The 17035-nt window shown below is 54.8% G+C and overlaps 2 protein-coding genes across 6 annotated transcripts; both read right to left on the bottom strand.

The window, feature by feature from the left end:
• Positions 1-216: 216 nt before the first annotated feature.
• On the bottom strand, positions 217-11050 carry LOC136022474 (sperm-associated antigen 4 protein-like). 5 transcript variants are annotated; one of them, XM_065695778.1, is made up of 13 exons: positions 9892-10083; positions 8620-9143; positions 6571-6677; positions 6237-6321; positions 5473-5540; positions 4815-4876; positions 4573-4613; positions 3643-3739; positions 3058-3142; positions 2395-2507; positions 1672-1839; positions 1218-1307; positions 217-379 (listed from the first exon to the last, which is right to left on the bottom strand). In XM_065695778.1, the coding sequence occupies exons 2-13, from the start codon at positions 8739-8741 to the stop codon at positions 254-256; spliced, it is 1164 nt and encodes a 387-aa protein (XP_065551850.1). In that variant the 5' UTR covers positions 8742-9143; positions 9892-10083; the 3' UTR covers positions 217-253. The 5 variants fall into 5 exon arrangements, with proteins under 5 accessions (XP_065551850.1, XP_065551854.1, XP_065551853.1 ...); XM_065695782.1 differs by lacking the exons at positions 8620-9143; positions 9892-10083 and adding an exon at positions 10921-11050; XM_065695781.1 differs by lacking the exon at positions 1218-1307 and having other exon boundaries at positions 9892-10091.
• Positions 11051-11384: 334 nt separating this feature from the next.
• On the bottom strand, positions 11385-16648 carry LOC136022489 (sperm-associated antigen 4 protein-like). Its single transcript, XM_065695864.1, has 8 exons — positions 16629-16648; positions 15729-15769; positions 14799-14895; positions 14214-14298; positions 13551-13663; positions 12828-12995; positions 12374-12463; positions 11385-11547 (listed from the first exon to the last, which is right to left on the bottom strand). Exons 2-8 carry the CDS (start codon positions 15734-15736, stop codon positions 11422-11424), a joined length of 687 nt encoding a protein of 228 aa, XP_065551936.1. The 5' UTR covers positions 15737-15769; positions 16629-16648; the 3' UTR covers positions 11385-11421.
• Between the last annotated feature and the right edge of the window lie 387 nt (positions 16649-17035).

Raw genomic sequence — 17035 nt, 5'->3', positions numbered from 1 at the left:
GAAACTAAAAGGGGGAGCTCACAAGCCCCTGGCAGCCCCAAGGAGCTGTCCCAAGGACTGTTGGTGACCCACATCCGCTGCTTGCAGTCTGCCCTGTAGCCACGTCAGCAGGTGCTCCTACCCATCCCCCCAGTGGACCTTCTTGAACACCCCGCTTTGGAGACAGATCTTCTACACCACTCTGATCTGACAAACCATTTATCACTCCTCCCCCATTCCTTTTATTTATTTGTGTTCTTTTTCATCTCTGGTTTCAGTTGAGGTTTTCTGGTTCTGCCATCTTTCCATGAACCTGCACTCGATAAATGCAGGTGTAGGCTGGGTTTCCCCAGTTGCTCTTCACAGTAAGTTTGATGTGTGAAAAGGCTCTCTGTGTGTTCTGTGAAGAGAGTGACAAGAAAACTTGAGGCGTTAAGTGTGACAGTGCCATTGACGTTCCTCCCCCTGCCTGCCCTGCTCCTGCTCCTGCTCCTGCTCCTGCTCCTGCTCCTGCTCCTGCTCCTGCTCCTGCTCAGGAACAGGCTTCCAAAAGTGGGTAGGAGTGGCTGTAGGCATCTGAGGCTCACTGCTGGTACCGGGGCTCCTGCAGAGACTGAAGGCATGGGAAGGGAGAAGGCACCCTCTGCAACCTGGCCTGCTGCGGACTGTGCCTCCCTTCCCTTTTCCCCTTTCCCTCGGCAGCTTGCTCTGTGCTGACAGAGAGGCTGGGGAGGTCCTCCTATGCGTGAGACGGTGTGAAACCCCATTAAGCTCCCGCTATGCTCTCTGCCTGCTTTCCTCCTGGCAGATGTGAGGGCATCAGGAGAAAAGGGACGTGTTGTGCTGGGAGGAAAGAACACTGTCCAGCCTGTCAGCAGGCCACAGGGTGGAGGGACAATGCTGCCCAGCAGCTTTCCCCACCAGGTATCCCTGTTTCTCTTGGCACGAAGATGTTGCTTTGGTGGAGAGGCCATGTGCGCAGCTGGCTATGCCGAAGGCAGCAGCTGCAGCCAGGGGTCTCTCAGGACTTAAGCTCCCACAGGAACAACCCTGCCCTTGCAAAACCGTTGCTGCTACCACCACCGCATGCTGCTCAGTCCTCCCAACTCCACCAGGCCTCGTCGGCAGTGGTCTGGGTCCCTGTGCCAGGGGAGGGAGCATTCACGCTCTTCCTGCCACGGCCTTGCGGGCACTCCTGGTTTTCTCCTGGCCATCTTGCCCTCGTGCACGGACCGTACCTTCAGAAGGAAGGTTTGAAGGGCCTCTTTTGCCACGTTGTACGTGAACATCCCAAGGAGAGTTTCCTCTTCTCTGTCTGCATGCACTCCCTCGAGGGAAAAGCACAAGGAGGAAGGAGAGAAGCTCAGACTTGTCCCAACAAAGAGGATGTTTGTGTGTGCCGGATCAGCACATACTGCACGGACTGTTATCTACTCAGCCTCTCCCAGGGCTCTAGCAGTAGTTGAGCACTGTCTCCACCTTGTGTTTTATTCAAGAACTCTGAGGTGCTCTCACCAGAATGAGTCTTGAGAGGGATGGACCCTGTAGAGCCCCTGAAGTATCCTGCAAATGCACTGCAGGGCTTAGGAGAAAGCAGGACACGAACCTCCAAGGAGGCACAAAGCAAGCAAGTTCCAGTCACACTTTCCCCCAGGGCCACATGCCAGCCAGAAGCACCCAGCAGAGACTTACAAAGACAGCGATGTCTCGGGGGGCACTGGTGACGGTCCCAGATGGAGAGACCTCTTTGTAGATGTGCTGCACACTGACAGCAGTCAGACGGGCTGCTGCTGGCAACCTGATGACCACCTGGCCCTGCTGCCCTTGTAAAGGCCAGCAGTTTCCTGGGGAAATATCCGGCTGCAATCAGAATGTGAGAGCAATGAAACGTGAGCCCATGTTCGGTTCAACACAGCTGCTCATGTAGCCTGAAGCACAGGTGCTGGTGTGTCTGTGGGGTCTATTCCAGCTTGAAAATGAGGCACGTGTGAGGAAATAGACAAAAGCAGCAGCCTCTCAGTATTATGGAAAGAGGGGAATACCTGTTACTAAGCCACCCTAGTCAGGGCCTTACAGATACACCTCTCTGCCCAGTGGCTCTGCAGAGGACCCCCTGCCTCACACCCTGAAAAGGAACTGTTAGGGGTGAGCATGGAACTGAGGTCACCAGGGAGAAAGTCATTCACCCAGCTGTGACTGAGGACTGTGGGCAAGATGCAGCAGTTGAGCTCTGTTCCCCTCCTGAGGGGAGCCACTGCTTTCTGTCAAGCCCAGCCCTGAGTTCAAGCTTTGGTTTCAGGCAACAGATCAGCACTGTGGGCTTGAGCATTACCACTGGACTGAGAGGACAACCCCTAAGGTCAGTCCCCAGCTTCGCAGGAAGGAAACGTGCACTGGTGATTTCTGCTACAATACCTCCAAAATCGTATCAGGAGGGTTGGGAGTGTGGAAGAACCATAAAACCCTGCAGACCCAATTCTCTTTGCAGGCATAAGTCTTCGAAGTTCTCTGCATGTCAATGGTGGCACCTGTAAGGAAGGGAGAGCAGGTGACTGCAAGAGGCCACGGACTAGGAGGACCCTGTGATCTGACCCTCTTTCTGATGCTGCTGGACAGCTCCAGCTGTCAGTCTCTCAGTCCTCTCTCTCCTCATCTCCATGCTGGTAGGGGTGCCTAGCTGCACAGGACGACAGCACCCATATGCCTGGTGTCTGCTCCTCTCAGCGCCACAAGTAGAAGGTCTGAGGGTGCTGATGAATGACAGCAGACCAAAGCTGAGGGCTTGCTGTGTGGGCAATAAAGGATGACCCATCCGTTCCCTTTCCAAATGCATTGATGAGGAAGGGAGCCCCTCCATCAGCCCTGGAATGTGTGTGGGGCAGTGCCAGAGGCACCTGCGCAGAGGCGGGACCAGGAGGGAATCCAAGAGAGCCACTGCCACAGACTTGCTCTCGGACCTCAGGAAGCTTCCCGGCTTTCAGCTCCCCTGCTTTGGAGAGCAGCACCTGGAGGACATCCTCCTTTGGGGAGTGCTACAGACAAGTGCGTGGCAAGGAGAATGGGCTGCTGTGTCCATACCAGAACTTTTCAGGGCCCAGTCAGATCTTCCCATGTAGATTTCCGAAGCCAGCTCCAGCGCTGCCTGGTTCACCTCCTGCCTCTCCTGGGAAAGATACAAACAAGCACATCAGCAGGCAGTTCAGCATGGCTACCAGCACCCAGAAAGGCAAAGGGTCAGTGTCAGAAACACAAGGCAAGCCTTGTCCAGTAAGCTGAGAGACTGCGGCTGATGTGAGCCACGAGCACAGTATCTGTGGCCACGACCATGGGGTCCTCAGTCCCTTGTTCCCACCTTCCATGCTCAGGCCATGTCCACGATGGCTGGCTATGGGAGTGGGTCTGGGTCTCACTGCTGCTCAGGGCCCAGCCAGAGCAGCCACAGGTGCCCGTGCCAAGGGAAGGATGTTGGAAGACCCCCACTGCCTGAAGCACCAGTTAACCTGGGCCCAGAGAAGGGCCTGGGCAGTGCCAAAGCTCACCCAGCAATCCCCTGGCAAAGGCTGGCTTGCTGCGGTCAGCAGGCTGAGCCCACTACTAATCCCCAGTAGTGCTTCCTCAGGGCTTCTGCCCAGCCAAGCCTTCTTCTCCAAAATGCAGGGTTACCTTCTTCAAACTGCTTATCTCCGCCACCAGCTGAGCCACCTCCTCCAGCAGAAGCTGCAACGTTTGGGTTTGCTCTGTCAAAAGGGTGTGCAAGTTCCTGCAGGAACAGGAAAGCAGATGTTGTCAGAGAGCAGCCCATTCCCTTGGGAGTGTCTGAGCTCAGCAAGGAGCAGAGACATAGGGTCTTTCTGCTTTGTAAATGCTTTCCTTCCTCCCCAGGCTGAAAGAAAGGCAATGGCCAGAGGGAAGTACGGGAGCCGTGGCTGTTAGAAAAATGGGTGCAGGTAGCACAAGGTTGTCCTGGGTTCGGCTGTAGCAGTCATTTTTCCCCTTCTTAGTAGCTGGTGCAGCGCTGTGGTTTTGACTTTCAGCCTGGGAACAGCACTGATAACACCGATGTTTTCAGTTGCTGCTCAGTAATGTTTACTCTGACCAACGACTTTCTGAGTCTCATGCTTTGCCAGGGAGGAGGGGAAGCCGGAAGGAAGCAGAGACAGGACACCTGACTCAAACTAGCCAAAGGCGTATTCCATACCACAGCACGTCATGCCGAGTATAGAAACGGGGCAGTTACCCGGAAGGGCTAGATCACTGCTCTGGTCAGGCTGGGTACCAGGTCGGCGGATGGTGAGCGGTTGTATTCTCTTCCCTTGTTATTCCCTTTATCATTATCATTACTGCTGGTAGCAGCAGTGGTTTGTGTTATACCTTAGTTACTGGACTGTTCTTATCTCAACCCATGGGAGTTACATTCTTTCGATTCTTCTCCCCATCCCTCAGGGAGCGGGTGGAGAGAGAAGAGGGGGATTGAGCCAGCGGCTGCGTGAGCGAGCTGCTGCGTGGTTCTGAGTTACCGGCTGGGCTTAAACCATGACAGGTTGGCTGATGCTTCTGCACAGATCCAATTCCAGCTCAGGAAACATCTCTTACCTCAGCATCTTTGTTTCTGCTGCGGATGCCCATGTCAGATCCTGAAAGGGAAAAATGCTCTGTTAAGAGTATCCACCACCAGAGCTGCTGGGGCTTCCCAGGAGAGGCTTCCCTGGGAAGCCCCGGCAAGAGCTACTGCTTCTTTGGGGCACTCCGCGTGGACACAGAAAAGCCCGTGATTTAGCCAGCCACTGTCAGCAATGCTCCCTTGCAGGAGCTGCCTGTCCCAAAGGGTCACCAACCTCTCTCTGTGCCTTTGCCCGCATTGTCCACACTGGCAGTGAGGTCCCGCAGTAAACACCAGCTGCAATTCACACCACCAAGAGACAGTTACTTGATCTGGGTTGCTAGTGATCCCTGCAGTGCCGTGGTCTCCTCCTGGTTGCCTTGTGGATGGGGCAGCAAGTAAGCTGAGGAGGTGGAGAACTTGGCGTGCAGAGAGACGATGTGCCTCTGAGCGGAAGCCATCACCACAGGCTTCAGGGCATCGTGTAGCCATGAGCTTCAGGTGTGCTCGGCGACCCAGAGCTCTTCCCCGTATCCCCTTACTGCTTCTGTGAGCCCCGAGACGAGGCTGCATCAGCCAGGAGAGGTATCAGGAAGGGGTATCAGTCACCCTGCACAGCCCCTCTGGGTATCCCCCAGTTCAGGCTTGGAAATACGTACTCCCTTCTCTCGCAGGCTTGCAGACTAAGCAAGCCCTTTGGTCCTGTGGCCAGTGGAGCAGCATGGCTGGGAGGCTACCAGTCTTACTGGTAGTTGAAAAGCAAGTCCTCGCCAAGGACGCACTCCAGAAGCACTTGGACCATGCAGGGTTCCACACATATGGGCCAAAAAGAGAAGCTGGCATCCAGCACAACCAGGCTGTTAACTCTCAAATGTTTGCTCACGCAAACTCACCAAGAACCACCGGAAGCAAGAAGACAATGAATTTCAAGCACCTCTTCTTGTGCACAGCCATCTTTTGCCTGAAAAAGGAGGGTGTCCTATGTCTGTCAATGAGCCAGGTTTTGAGCAAACCAGCTGGATTACCACTTCCAGGCAGGAAAGCCACTGTTTTGGAAGCCTGCTGCTGACACACAGCTGCCAGGCAAGCACCCAGGAGGAGCACTTTCTGTCCACACCTTTCAAAACTGCCAGCAGCTCTTCCCCAAAAGAAGAACTACTCCCAGAAACTAGAGGCTGAGCAAATCAAGACTTCCGGCTCTGCACCCCTGGGTCTGGCTACACAGCAGTTTGTCCTACCATGACCAAAGTCTGGGCCTCTGGCGACTGTGTGGCAGTGAGACTGCCCAGGGGCTTTACTCTTGGCTCTCCCTGAGAATGGCCACAACATGAGCTGTGCTCCTGGGAGTGGGAAGCTGGCTGAGGAACACGCCTTGCTCTCCCCTTTGCTTGCACTGGCCCTCAGACATCTTTCTCCCCGTGTCCAACACAGAAACTCTTGGTACATATTCCTTTCCCCATCTTTGCTTTATAGCAAAGATGCAGCCTTCAGTGCAGGATGAGGAGGAAGTTGGCAACAGCAGCAGCAGTCCCCACTGCTCGAAGCACAGCTGGCAACACAGCCCAATTCTCACCCCCTCCCTCCCTGCACCCTGACCCCTGCAGCATGAGGCTACCGCCTCCCCAGAAGCCCAACGGCAGAAACGGGTAGTACATACACAGTGAAGATACACACGATCAGCAGGTATCTCCACAGGGATGCAAGGGTACCTGCCGGATGGCAAACAAGGCTGAAGACCGTCCCTAGGCAAAGAAACCAGAGAAACGTTAGGCCTCTCTCTTGAGGTCTCTTTTCCAGGATACTCAGCCAAGAGCGTTTTGGCTCTCTGCAGGGAGGCAAGCACCGAGTCCTAGGCACCACCTCTCTGGGGTGAAGAGCAGGGCAGCCTGCATTTCTCCAGCCACTTGTGACATTTTGCCAGACTTCTGGCACAGTGCAGCTCTCTGAGTCCACCCCAAGTACTTCGCAGCAAGAACCAGTGCTGAGCTTACTTGCAAGTGCTGTGGCCTTGTTATGACACTTTGGTGGCCCTGGAGCGGATGAGCTGCGAGTGGACTGAGAAAAGTGTTTCACCAGCTCCACCTCTGTGAAAAGGCTCCTGTGGGAGAAAAAAAAAAAAAAAAAGATGCCAATTGCTCGCAGTGCTCACGCTGTGAGGGCCAAGGCCCTTGCCAGATCTAAGTCTGTGGAAGCCTCCCAAGAGATGTTCCAGCTGCAGCAAGAGAGGACAGCACGGCTGGGCTGCTTCCAGGGGACACCTCTCTCTTTCCCCCAGCCTTTGCTTTACAGGCCTGCAGTGGAGGAAGAGGAAAAAGCTGGTGGCAGCAGCAGCAGTCTCCACTACTGGAAGCACACCCTGATAATACATCTAAAACCGCTCCTACAATGCTCAATTGTTTAAGTGCCTTGAGGCTTGCAAACTCAGCTAAAAGTAGCCCATCCATACCATGGAAACATGTTATAATATGTACATGTGGTTCACAGATAAGCAGCTCTTGCAGGCAATCAAGAAGGACATCTGACACTGTGGTGTGGAGGATTGCTACAGTGAGAAAAAGATGAAGTATCACATCTTCATCATCCTCCGTGTGACCTGTGAATAACCCGAGGAAGGGAAGAGAGAAGAAGTAACGACCCCTAGGACCACCCGAGAGTTACCATGTATGCTCTAATAGGTAGTAACCTATGTCAGTTAATTCTGGGAAGAAATTATGCATAAGATTCCTGGGAATTATAAACGTATATGTATGAGATGAATTCTCATAAGCAAGAAACCTGTGAGAATCGACATGCATGCTTGGTGGAGCAATTCCCCCATGCATCGGGTGCCATAATATGTAATGCCTGCTTCTTAATGCTACATTTGATGAGAAACTGAACATGAGCCGGCAGCGTGTGCTCACAGCCCAGAGAGCCAACCGTATCCTTAGCCTGCATCAAAAGGAGAGTGACCAGCAGGTCGAAGGAGGTGATCTTGCCCCACTGCTCTTGTGAGACCTCACTTGGAGTATTGTGTGCAGTTCTGGTGTCCTCAACATAAAAAGGACATGGAACTGTTGGAACAAGTCCAGAGGAGGGCCGCAAGGATGATAAGGGCGCTTGATCACCTTCCGTATGAAGAGAGGCTGTGAAAGTTGGGGCTGTTCAGCCTGGAGAAGAGAAGGCTGCGTGGAGACCTCATAGCAGCCTTCCAGTACCTAAAGGGGGCCTCTAAGGATGCTGGGGAGGGACTCCTCATTAGGGACTGTAGTGACAGGACAAGGGGTAACAGGTTAAAACTTAAAGAGGGGAAGTTTAGGTTATATGTAAGGAAGAAGTTCTTTACTGTGAGGTTGGTGAGACACTGGAATGGGTTGCCCAAGGAAGTTGTGAATGCTCCGTCCCTGGCAATGTCCGAGGCCAGGCTGAATGGAGTCTTGGGTGACGTGGTTTAGTGCAGGATGTCCCTGCCCATGGCAGGGGGGCTGGAACTAGATGATCTTAAGGTCCTTTCCAACCCTAACTATTCTATTATTCTATGGTTGGTGTTAAGGAGTCTTATTCTACTAACTTTCGGTGACACCACAGCGCAGCCTGATTCTCTTCCCCTCCCTGCGTGTTCCCTGCCCCAACATGCCTCTCAGCAGCTCCTCTCAGTGGCTGTTCGCACAGGGGGCACGGACTGCTGCCCCCAAACACTATCCCCCACCTCTTTCCTGGTGCTGACCTCTCCTCCCCATGCAGCCTCCCTCTGTCAGTCAGTCAGGTCCCAGGAGACCAACCTGAGGTGCCAGCGTCTGGGACCCCCCTCTCCCGGGCAAAGCTGGGCTCCAACCCTCACAGCGTAAGGAAGCCCCTGCTGCACACTGCCTTTTGGCTGGGAGAGCAAGCCATGCCTTCAGCCAAGGCTCACCAGAAAGGGGCTTGGCAATGCACAGGGCTCTTGTGCAGAAGCATCTGTCAGCTTCCCCATGCTGATCCATAACCTTCTGGCTGTATTAGGCCATATCCCAGCTACCATCCTAACCCGATGCCCCATGCAGGAGCAGCCGACTTCGTACCTACTCGCCTGGCAGTGGCTCTGCCCTGCAGCCTCTCCTGCTGACTGTTGGTCAGTCTTGCTCTCAAAGGAGACATTTAAGCTCCCTTGGCCTCTTTTCTGTGGTGCCTTTCTCCTTGACATCTCTGGGCAAAGGCAGCCTCCCTGCTCAGCTCTTCCACCTAAGCCTCAGCACTCTGGGCTCCTCAGGCAAAACCAGCTCCAGCAGCAGCTCCGCACTGCCCTTCCACAGGAGTGTCCCTGCCCGGGGCGACAGTCCCGTGCAGCTGTGGGCTCCTCCCCTGCCCCACAAGGCTATATGGCTGCCCAGTTCTGACTCCAGAGTGGCGGCTCTGACGTCACAGTGGGGCTGAGCAGGGCTCCCTCTGGGCTCGCCTGGGGCAACATGGGAGTTGCCTCCCCTTAGGAATAATAAAAAACACTCCCCAGGGGCTGGTCTCTTGCCTTCAGCTGCAGTGCGAAGGGGTGTGCATGGCTGAGGATGACTGGCTGTCTTCATTCCATGTCCGTGCCTCAGCCAAAACCCTGCAAGGTGAGGACGAAGGGAGAGGACAGTGTGAGCAAGGCACAGAACTCTGACTGCATCATGTCACTTGACTGGAGCTAAACACTGGCCTGTGAATGCAGCACAGCCCTTCCCTACATGCTCTCTCCCAGGACTGCGTGTCTGGCAGGAACAGGGGTTTCCCCAAGGACACAGCCCACCTCAACACTCCTTTTTGCAGTGCACACAGGTGGCTTCTCTGAAGGGTGTAGCCAGAAACGCAGATCCTTTGCATGACCTTTGCCATGGGTTAAATACCACAGACAAGTCCCCCGGAACACCAGCAGTTAAGGAGAGAGAATCACAAATTACAGTCTGAAAGAATCTTAGAAGTCAGGGACCTCTCTGAATAGGAACCTGGAGATGTTACGGGATGTGCTCTGGTGACCAAGCTTGTGCTCACTGCTGGGGAGACCCACAGAGAAAAGGCTGAGTGGGAGGAGGGCTCAGGACTCACCCTGCTCCCCTGGGACAAGCCCTGTCTCAAAAGGTCTCCCAGAGCTGCCCTGGGACAGGATCTTCCCTCAACCCTCAGGTGTCATGCAGCATGCAGGAGCACACAGAGAGGGGATGTCCCTGTCTTGGACAGGAAGAACTGGTGAGACGAAGCTCCTCTCTTGGGCCCAGGACCTTGCTGCTCTCCCCGCAGACCCCAGCCCAGGGGGTGAGCCATGGGTGGGGGAGTAAGGGGGAAAAACCTGGCAGATGTGCCCCATGGAGGGGACTCACCGAACACGGGCAACTGAACCTTTCCTGCTTCTTCCGTGCTGAGCTGTAAGCGATCTCCTCATACACGGCCTCAGGGAAGGGCTCCCAAGCTCTCCCAGAGCTTCTGGACAGTGGCAGAACTGTCCCAGAACAGGCAGAGAGGGGACAGGAACCCACTCTGCTCCCCCGGCTTTGGTCCTTTGGGCATTGCCTTAGCAGAGGGAAGTGACAAAGTCCCACAGTGTGCAGCCAAGAACTGGGAAACCCTCTGGCGCAAGCAGCTGCTGCCACTGTGGACACCAGCTGTGCTGCCCGGGAGGGTCCCATCATGCAGGGGCTGGCAGATGGACACATAGTGGTTGTAGGGCATGATGGTGAGAAGATAAAACTCGTCTGTGTTTGAGGAGAGAAAGAAAAAGACCTGGGCAGCGCATCCCAGGAAGAAGGTGGCCCTGGTGTTCCAGAGGGAACTGGCAATCGGTTTAGTGACAGTGGTGGACATGGAGCACAGGTCCAGCAGGGGCAGGTCGAGGAGGAAGAAGTACATGGGGTGTGGAGGCGCTGGTTGCAGGCTGTGGTGGGGATGATGAGTTCATTGCCCAGGAGCACAGCCAGGTAGATGCCGAGGAAGAGTCAGACCTGCAAGAGCTGCAGCTCCCACGTGTCTGCAAATGGCAGGAGGAGGAAGTGGGTTACAGAGCTGCCACTGGACATTTGCTTCATCTTGTTATGGGGGGCTTTCCAAAAGGGAAAAGACAGTGACAATTTAGGGGAGAATTCTCTGAGTGAAACCTAATGCATTTCTCACAGAACACCCTGGAAATGCCTCTTCTCTGGTTTCAGGAAGACCTTTGGCAGGTGCCTTCCATGAGCTCTGGTTGGTGCAGGCTGAGGGTGTCACTGGAAGGAGGGGGCTCTGCTGGGGGCTCTGGTAGAGCCAGTCCTGCCTTCCAGCAGTAAGGAAATAGGAACATGGCGGGAGCGCATATGGGGGTGTTGTGTCAGATGAAATTCACACGAGACATCAAAGAGCTTTTCGGAAGATCTCACCTGTCCATCAGCTTTGGTCTCAGCTGCCCTGTGCTGGCTCTTTCAGCAGGAAGATGACTTCACCCAGACTGCTCCAACACGCAGCCCCTGGGGTGCAGGGACCCCGCTTGGAAGGACAACCCTGGGCACCCCTGGCTGCACAGCTGGCTGCACACCCCTGAAACCACCCCCAGGAGAAGGCAGCCATCACACACCCCCCTTTTGATGGTGCAGTGGGGAATCTGATGCTTCTCCAGGCCCGCTACTGGGAAACTAAAAGGGGGAGCTCACAAGCCCCTGGCAGCCCCAAGGAGCTGTCCCAAGGACTGTTGGTGACCCACATCCGCTGCTTGCAGTCTGCCCTGTAGCCACGTCAGCAGGTGCTCCTACCCATCCCCCCAGTGGACCTTCTTGAACACCCCGCTTTGGAGACAGATCTTCTACACCACTCTGATCTGACAAACCATTTATCACTCCTCCCCCATTCCTTTTATTTATTTGTGTTCTTTTTCATCTCTGGTTTCAGTTGAGGTTTTCTGGTTCTGCCATCTTTCCATGAACCTGCACTCGATAAATGCAGGTGTAGGCTGGGTTTCCCCAGTTGCTCTTCACAGTAAGTTTGATGTGTGAAAAGGCTCTCTGTGTGTTCTGTGAAGAGAGTGACAAGAAAACTTGAGGCGTTAAGTGTGACAGTGCCATTGAGGTTCCTCCCCCTGCCTGCCCTGCTCCTGCTCCTGCTCCTGCTCCTGCTCCTGCTCCTGCTCCTGCTCAGGAACAGGCTTCCAAAAGTGGGTAGGAGTGGCTGTAGGCATCTGAGGCTCACTGCTGGTACCGGGGCTCCTGCAGAGACTGAAGGCATGGGAAGGGAGAAGGCACCCTCTGCAACCTGGCCTGCTGCGGACTGTGCCTCCCTTCCCTTTTCCCCTTTCCCTCGGCAGCTTGCTCTGTGCTGACAGAGAGGCTGGGGAGGTCCTCCTATGCGTGAGACGGTGTGAAACCCCATTAAGCTCCCGCTATGCTCTCTGCCTGCTTTCCTCCTGGCAGATGTGAGGGCATCAGGAGAAAAGGGACGTGTTGTGCTGGGAGGAAAGAACACTGTCCAGCCTGTCAGCAGGCCACAGGGTGGAGGGACAATGCTGCCCAGCAGCTTTCCCCACCAGGTATCCCTGTTTCTCTTGGCACGAAGATGTTGCTTTGGTGGAGAGGCCATGTGCGCAGCTGGCTATGCCGAAGGCAGCAGCTGCAGCCAGGGGTCTGTCAGGACTTAAGCTCCCACAGGAACAACCCTGCCCTTGCAAAACCGTTGCTGCTACCACCACCGCATGCTGCTCAGTCCTCCCAACTCCACCAGGCCTCGTCGGCAGTGGTCTGGGTCCCTGTGCCAGGGGAGGGAGCATTCACGCTCTTCCTGCCACGGCCTTGCGGGCACTCCTGGTTTTCTCCTGGCCATCTTGCCCTCGTGCACGGACCGTACCTTCAGAAGGAAGGTTTGAAGGGCCTCTTTTGCCACGTTGTACGTGAACATCCCAAGGAGAGTTTCCTCTTCTCTGTCTGCATGCACTCCCTCGAGGGAAAAGCACAAGGAGGAAGGAGAGAAGCTCAGACTTGTCCCAACAAAGAGGATGTTTGTGTGTGCCGGATCAGCACATACTGCACGGACTGTTATCTACTCAGCCTCTCCCAGGGCTCTAGCAGTAGTTGAGCACTGTCTCCACCTTGTGTTTTATTCAAGAACTCTGAGGTGCTCTCACCAGAATGAGTCTTGAGAGGGATGGACCCTGTAGAGCCCCTGAAGTATCCTGCAAATGCACTGCAGGGCTTAGGAGAAAGCAGGACACGAACCTCCAAGGAGGCACAAAGCAAGCAAGTTCCAGTCACACTTTCCCCCAGGGCCACATGCCAGCCAGAAGCACCCAGCAGAGACTTACAAAGACAGCGATGTCTCGGGGGGCACTGGTGACGGTCCCAGATGGAGAGACCTCTTTGTAGATGTGCTGCACACTGACAGCAGTCAGACGGGCTGCTGCTGGCAACCTGATGACCACCTGGCCCTGCTGCCCTTGTAAAGGCCAGCAGTTTCCTGGGGAAATATCCGGCTGCAATCAGAATGTGAGAGCAATGAAACGTGAGCCCATGTTCGGTTCAACACAGCTGCTCATGTAGCCTGAAGCACAGGTGCTGGTGTGTCTGTGGGGTCTATTCCAGCTTGAAAATGAGGCACGTGTGAGGAAATAGACAAAAGCAGCAGCCTCTCAGTATTATGGAAAGAGGGGAATACCTGTTACTAAGCCACCCTAGTCAGGGCCTTACAGATACACCTCTCTGCCCAGTGGCTCTGCAGAGGACCCCCTGCCTCACACCCTGAAAAGGAACTGTTAGGGGTGAGCATGGAACTGAGGTCACCAGGGAGAAAGTCATTCACCCAGCTGTGACTGAGGACTGTGGGCAAGATGCAGCAGTTGAGCTCTGTTCCCCTCCTGAGGGGAGCCACTGCTTTCTGTCAAGCCCAGCCCTGAGTTCAAGCTTTGGTTTCAGGCAACAGATCAGCACTGTGGGCTTGAGCATTACCACTGGACTGAGAGGACAACCCCTAAGGTCAGTCCCCAGCTTCGCAGGAAGGAAACGTGCACTGGTGATTTCTGCTACAATACCTCCAAAATCGTATCAGGAGGGTTGGGAGTGTGGAAGAACCATAAAACCCTGCAGACCCAATTCTCTTTGCAGGCATAAGTCTTCGAAGTTCTCTGCATGTCAATGGTGGCACCTGTAAGGAAGGGAGAGCAGGTGACTGCAAGAGGCCACGGACTAGGAGGACCCTGTGATCTGACCCTCTTTCTGATGCTGCTGGACAGCTCCAGCTGTCAGTCTCTCAGTCCTCTCTCTCCTCATCTCCATGCTGGTAGGGGTGCCTAGCTGCACAGGACGACAGCACCCATATGCCTGGTGTCTGCTCCTCTCAGCGCCACAAGTAGAAGGTCTGAGGGTGCTGATGAATGACAGCAGACCAAAGCTGAGGGCTTGCTGTGTGGGCAATAAAGGATGACCCATCCGTTCCCTTTCCAAATGCATTGATGAGGAAGGGAGCCCCTCCATCAGCCCTGGAATGTGTGTGGGGCAGTGCCAGAGGCACCTGCGCAGAGGCGGGACCAGGAGGGAATCCAAGAGAGCCACTGCCACAGACTTGCTCTCGGACCTCAGGAAGCTTCCCGGCTTTCAGCTCCCCTGCTTTGGAGAGCAGCACCTGGAGGACATCCTCCTTTGGGGAGTGCTACAGACAAGTGCGTGGCAAGGAGAATGGGCTGCTGTGTCCATACCAGAACTTTTCAGGGCCCAGTCAGATCTTCCCATGTAGATTTCCGAAGCCAGCTCCAGCGCTGCCTGGTTCACCTCCTGCCTCTCCTGGGAAAGATACAAACAAGCACATCAGCAGGCAGTTCAGCATGGCTACCAGCACCCAGAAAGGCAAAGGGTCAGTGTCAGAAACACAAGGCAAGCCTTGTCCAGTAAGCTGAGAGACTGCGGCTGATGTGAGCCACGAGCACAGTATCTGTGGCCACGACCATGGGGTCCTCAGTCCCTTGTTCCCACCTTCCATGCTCAGGCCATGTCCACGATGGCTGGCTATGGGAGTGGGTCTGGGTCTCACTGCTGCTCAGGGCCCAGCCAGAGCAGCCACAGGTGCCCGTGCCAAGGGAAGGATGTTGGAAGACCCCCACTGCCTGAAGCACCAGTTAACCTGGGCCCAGAGAAGGGCCTGGGCAGTGCCAAAGCTCACCCAGCAATCCCCTGGCAAAGGCTGGCTTGCTGCGGTCAGCAGGCTGAGCCCACTACTAATCCCCAGTAGTGCTTCCTCAGGGCTTCTGCCCAGCCAAGCCTTCTTCTCCAAAATGCAGGGTTACCTTCTTCAAACTGCTTATCTCCGCCACCAGCTGAGCCACCTCCTCCAGCAGAAGCTGCAACGTTTGGGTTTGCTCTGTCAAAAGGGTGTGCAAGTTCCTGCAGGAACAGGAAAGCAGATGTTGTCAGAGAGCAGCCCATTCCCTTGGGAGTGTCTGAGCTCAGCAAGGAGCAGAGACATAGGGTCTTTCTGCTTTGTAAATGCTTTCCTTCCTCCCCAGGCTGAAAGAAAGGCAATGGCCAGAGGGAAGTACGGGAGCCGTGGCTGTTAGAAAAATGGGTGCAGGTAGCACAAGGTTGTCCTGGGTTCGGCTGTAGCAGTCATTTTTCCCCTTCTTAGTAGCTGGTGCAGCGCTGTGGTTTTGACTTTCAGCCTGGGAACAGCACTGATAACACCGATGTTTTCAGTTGCTGCTCAGTAATGTTTATTCTGACCAACGACTTTCTGAGTCTCATGCTTTGCCAGGGAGGAGGGGAAGCCGGAAGGAAGCAGAGACAGGACACCTGACTCAAACTAGCCAAAGGCGTATTCCATACCACAGCACGTCATGCCGAGTATAGAAACGGGGCAGTTACCCGGAAGGGCTAGATCACTGCTCTGGTCAGGCTGGGTACCAGGTCGGCGGATGGTGAGCGGTTGTATTCTCTTCCCTTGTTATTCCCTTTATCATTATCATTACTGCTGGTAGCAGCAGTGGTTTGTGTTATACCTTAGTTACTGGACTGTTCTTATCTCAACCCATGGGAGTTACATTCTTTCGATTCTTCTCCCCATCCCTCAGGGAGCGGGTGGAGAGAGAAGAGGGGGATTGAGCCAGCGGCTGCGTGAGCGAGCTGCTGCGTGGTTCTGAGTTACCGGCTGGGCTTAAACCATGACAGGTTGGCTGATGCTTCTGCACAGATCCAATTCCAGCTCAGGAAACATCTCTTACCTCAGCATCTTTGTTTCTGCTGCGGATGCCCATGTCAGATCCTGAAAGGGAAAAATGCTCTGTTAAGAGTATCCACCACCAGAGCTGCTGGGGCTTCCCAGGAGAGGCTTCCCTGGGAAGCCCCGGCAAGAGCTACTGCTTCTTTGGGGCACTCCGCGTGGACACAGAAAAGCCCGTGATTTAGCCAGCCACTGTCAGCAATGCTCCCTTGCAGGAGCTGCCTGTCCCAAAGGGTCACCAACCTCTCTCTGTGCCTTTGCCCACATTGTTGACACTGGCAGTGAGGTCCCGCAGTAAACACCAGCTGCAATTCACACCACCAAGAGACAGTTACTTGATCTGGGTTGCTAGTGATCCCTGCAGTGCCGTGGTCTCCTCCTGGTTGCCTTGTGGATGGGGCAGCAAGTAAGCTGAGGAGGTGGAGAACTTGGCGTGCAGAGAGACGATGTGCCTCTGAGCGGAAGCCATCACCACAGGCTTCAGGGCATCGTGTAGCCATGAGCTTCAGGTGTGCTCGGCGACCCAGAGCTCTTCCCCGTATCCCCTTACTGCTTCTGTGAGCCCCGAGACGAGGCTGCATCAGCCAGGAGAGGCATCAGGAAGGGGTATCAGTCACCCTGCACAGCCCCTCTGGGTATCCCCCAGTTCAGGCTTGGAAATACGTACTCCCTTCTCTCGCAGGCTTGCAGACTAAGCAAGCCCTTTGGTCCTGTGGCCAGTGGAGCAGCATGGCTGGGAGGCTACCAGTCTTACTGGTAGTTGAAAAGCAAGTCCTCGCCAAGGACGCACTCCAGAAGCACTTGGACCATGCAGGGTTCCACACATATGGGCCAAAAAGAGAAGCTGGCATCCAGCACAACCAGGCTGTTAACTCTCAAATGTTTGCTCACGCAAACTCACCAAGAACCACCGGAAGCAAGAAGACAATGAATTTCAAGCACCTCTTCTTGTGCACAGCCATCTTTTGCCTGAAAAAGGAGGGTGTCCTATGTCTGTCAATGAGCCAGGTTTTGAGCAAACCAGCTGGATTACCACTTCCAGGCAGGAAAGCCACTGTTTTGGAAGCCTGCTGCTGACACACAGCTGCCAGGCAAGCACCCAGGAGGAGCACTTTCTGTCCACACCTTTCAAAACTGCCAGCAGCTCTTCCCCAAAAGAAGAACTACTCCCAGAAACTAGAGGCTGAGCAAATCAAGACTTCCGGCTCTGCACCCCTGGGTCTGGCTACACAGCAGTTTGTCCTACCATGACCAAAGTCTGGGCCTCTGGCGACTGTGTGGCAGTGAGACTGCCCAGGGGCTTTACTC

Source organism: Lathamus discolor, chromosome 15 (genome assembly GCF_037157495.1).
Source record: "Lathamus discolor isolate bLatDis1 chromosome 15, bLatDis1.hap1, whole genome shotgun sequence".
NCBI lineage: Eukaryota > Metazoa > Chordata > Aves > Psittaciformes > Psittacidae > Lathamus > Lathamus discolor.
The sequence above is the reverse complement of the archived record's forward strand: the minus strand, read 5'-3'. Positions and strand labels throughout refer to the sequence as shown.

What these genes read in the sequence shown, in the direction of transcription:
- LOC136022474 (XM_065695778.1), bottom strand. Translation starts at nt 8,741, where the DNA reads ATGTCAAGGAGAAAGGCACCACAGAAAAGAGGCCAAGGGAGCTTAAAT. An exon ending in ATCGTGTGTATCTTCACTGT is followed by an intron (nt 5,541 to 6,236) that starts GTATGTACTACC and finishes CTCCTTTTTCAG; the next exon opens with GCAAAAGATGGCTGTGCACA. An exon ending in GGGCAAAGGCACAGAGAGAG is followed by an intron (nt 4,614 to 4,814) that starts GTTGGTGACCCT and finishes TTTCCCTTTCAG; the next exon opens with GATCTGACATGGGCATCCGC.
- LOC136022489 (XM_065695864.1), bottom strand. An exon ending in AGATAAGCAGTTTGAAGAAG is followed by an intron (nt 14,299 to 14,798) that starts GTAACCCTGCAT and finishes TATCTTTCCCAG; the next exon opens with GAGAGGCAGGAGGTGAACCA. An exon ending in TTCAAACCTTCCTTCTGAAG is followed by an intron (nt 11,548 to 12,373) that starts GTACGGTCCGTG and finishes CTCTCTTCACAG; the next exon opens with AACACACAGAGAGCCTTTTC.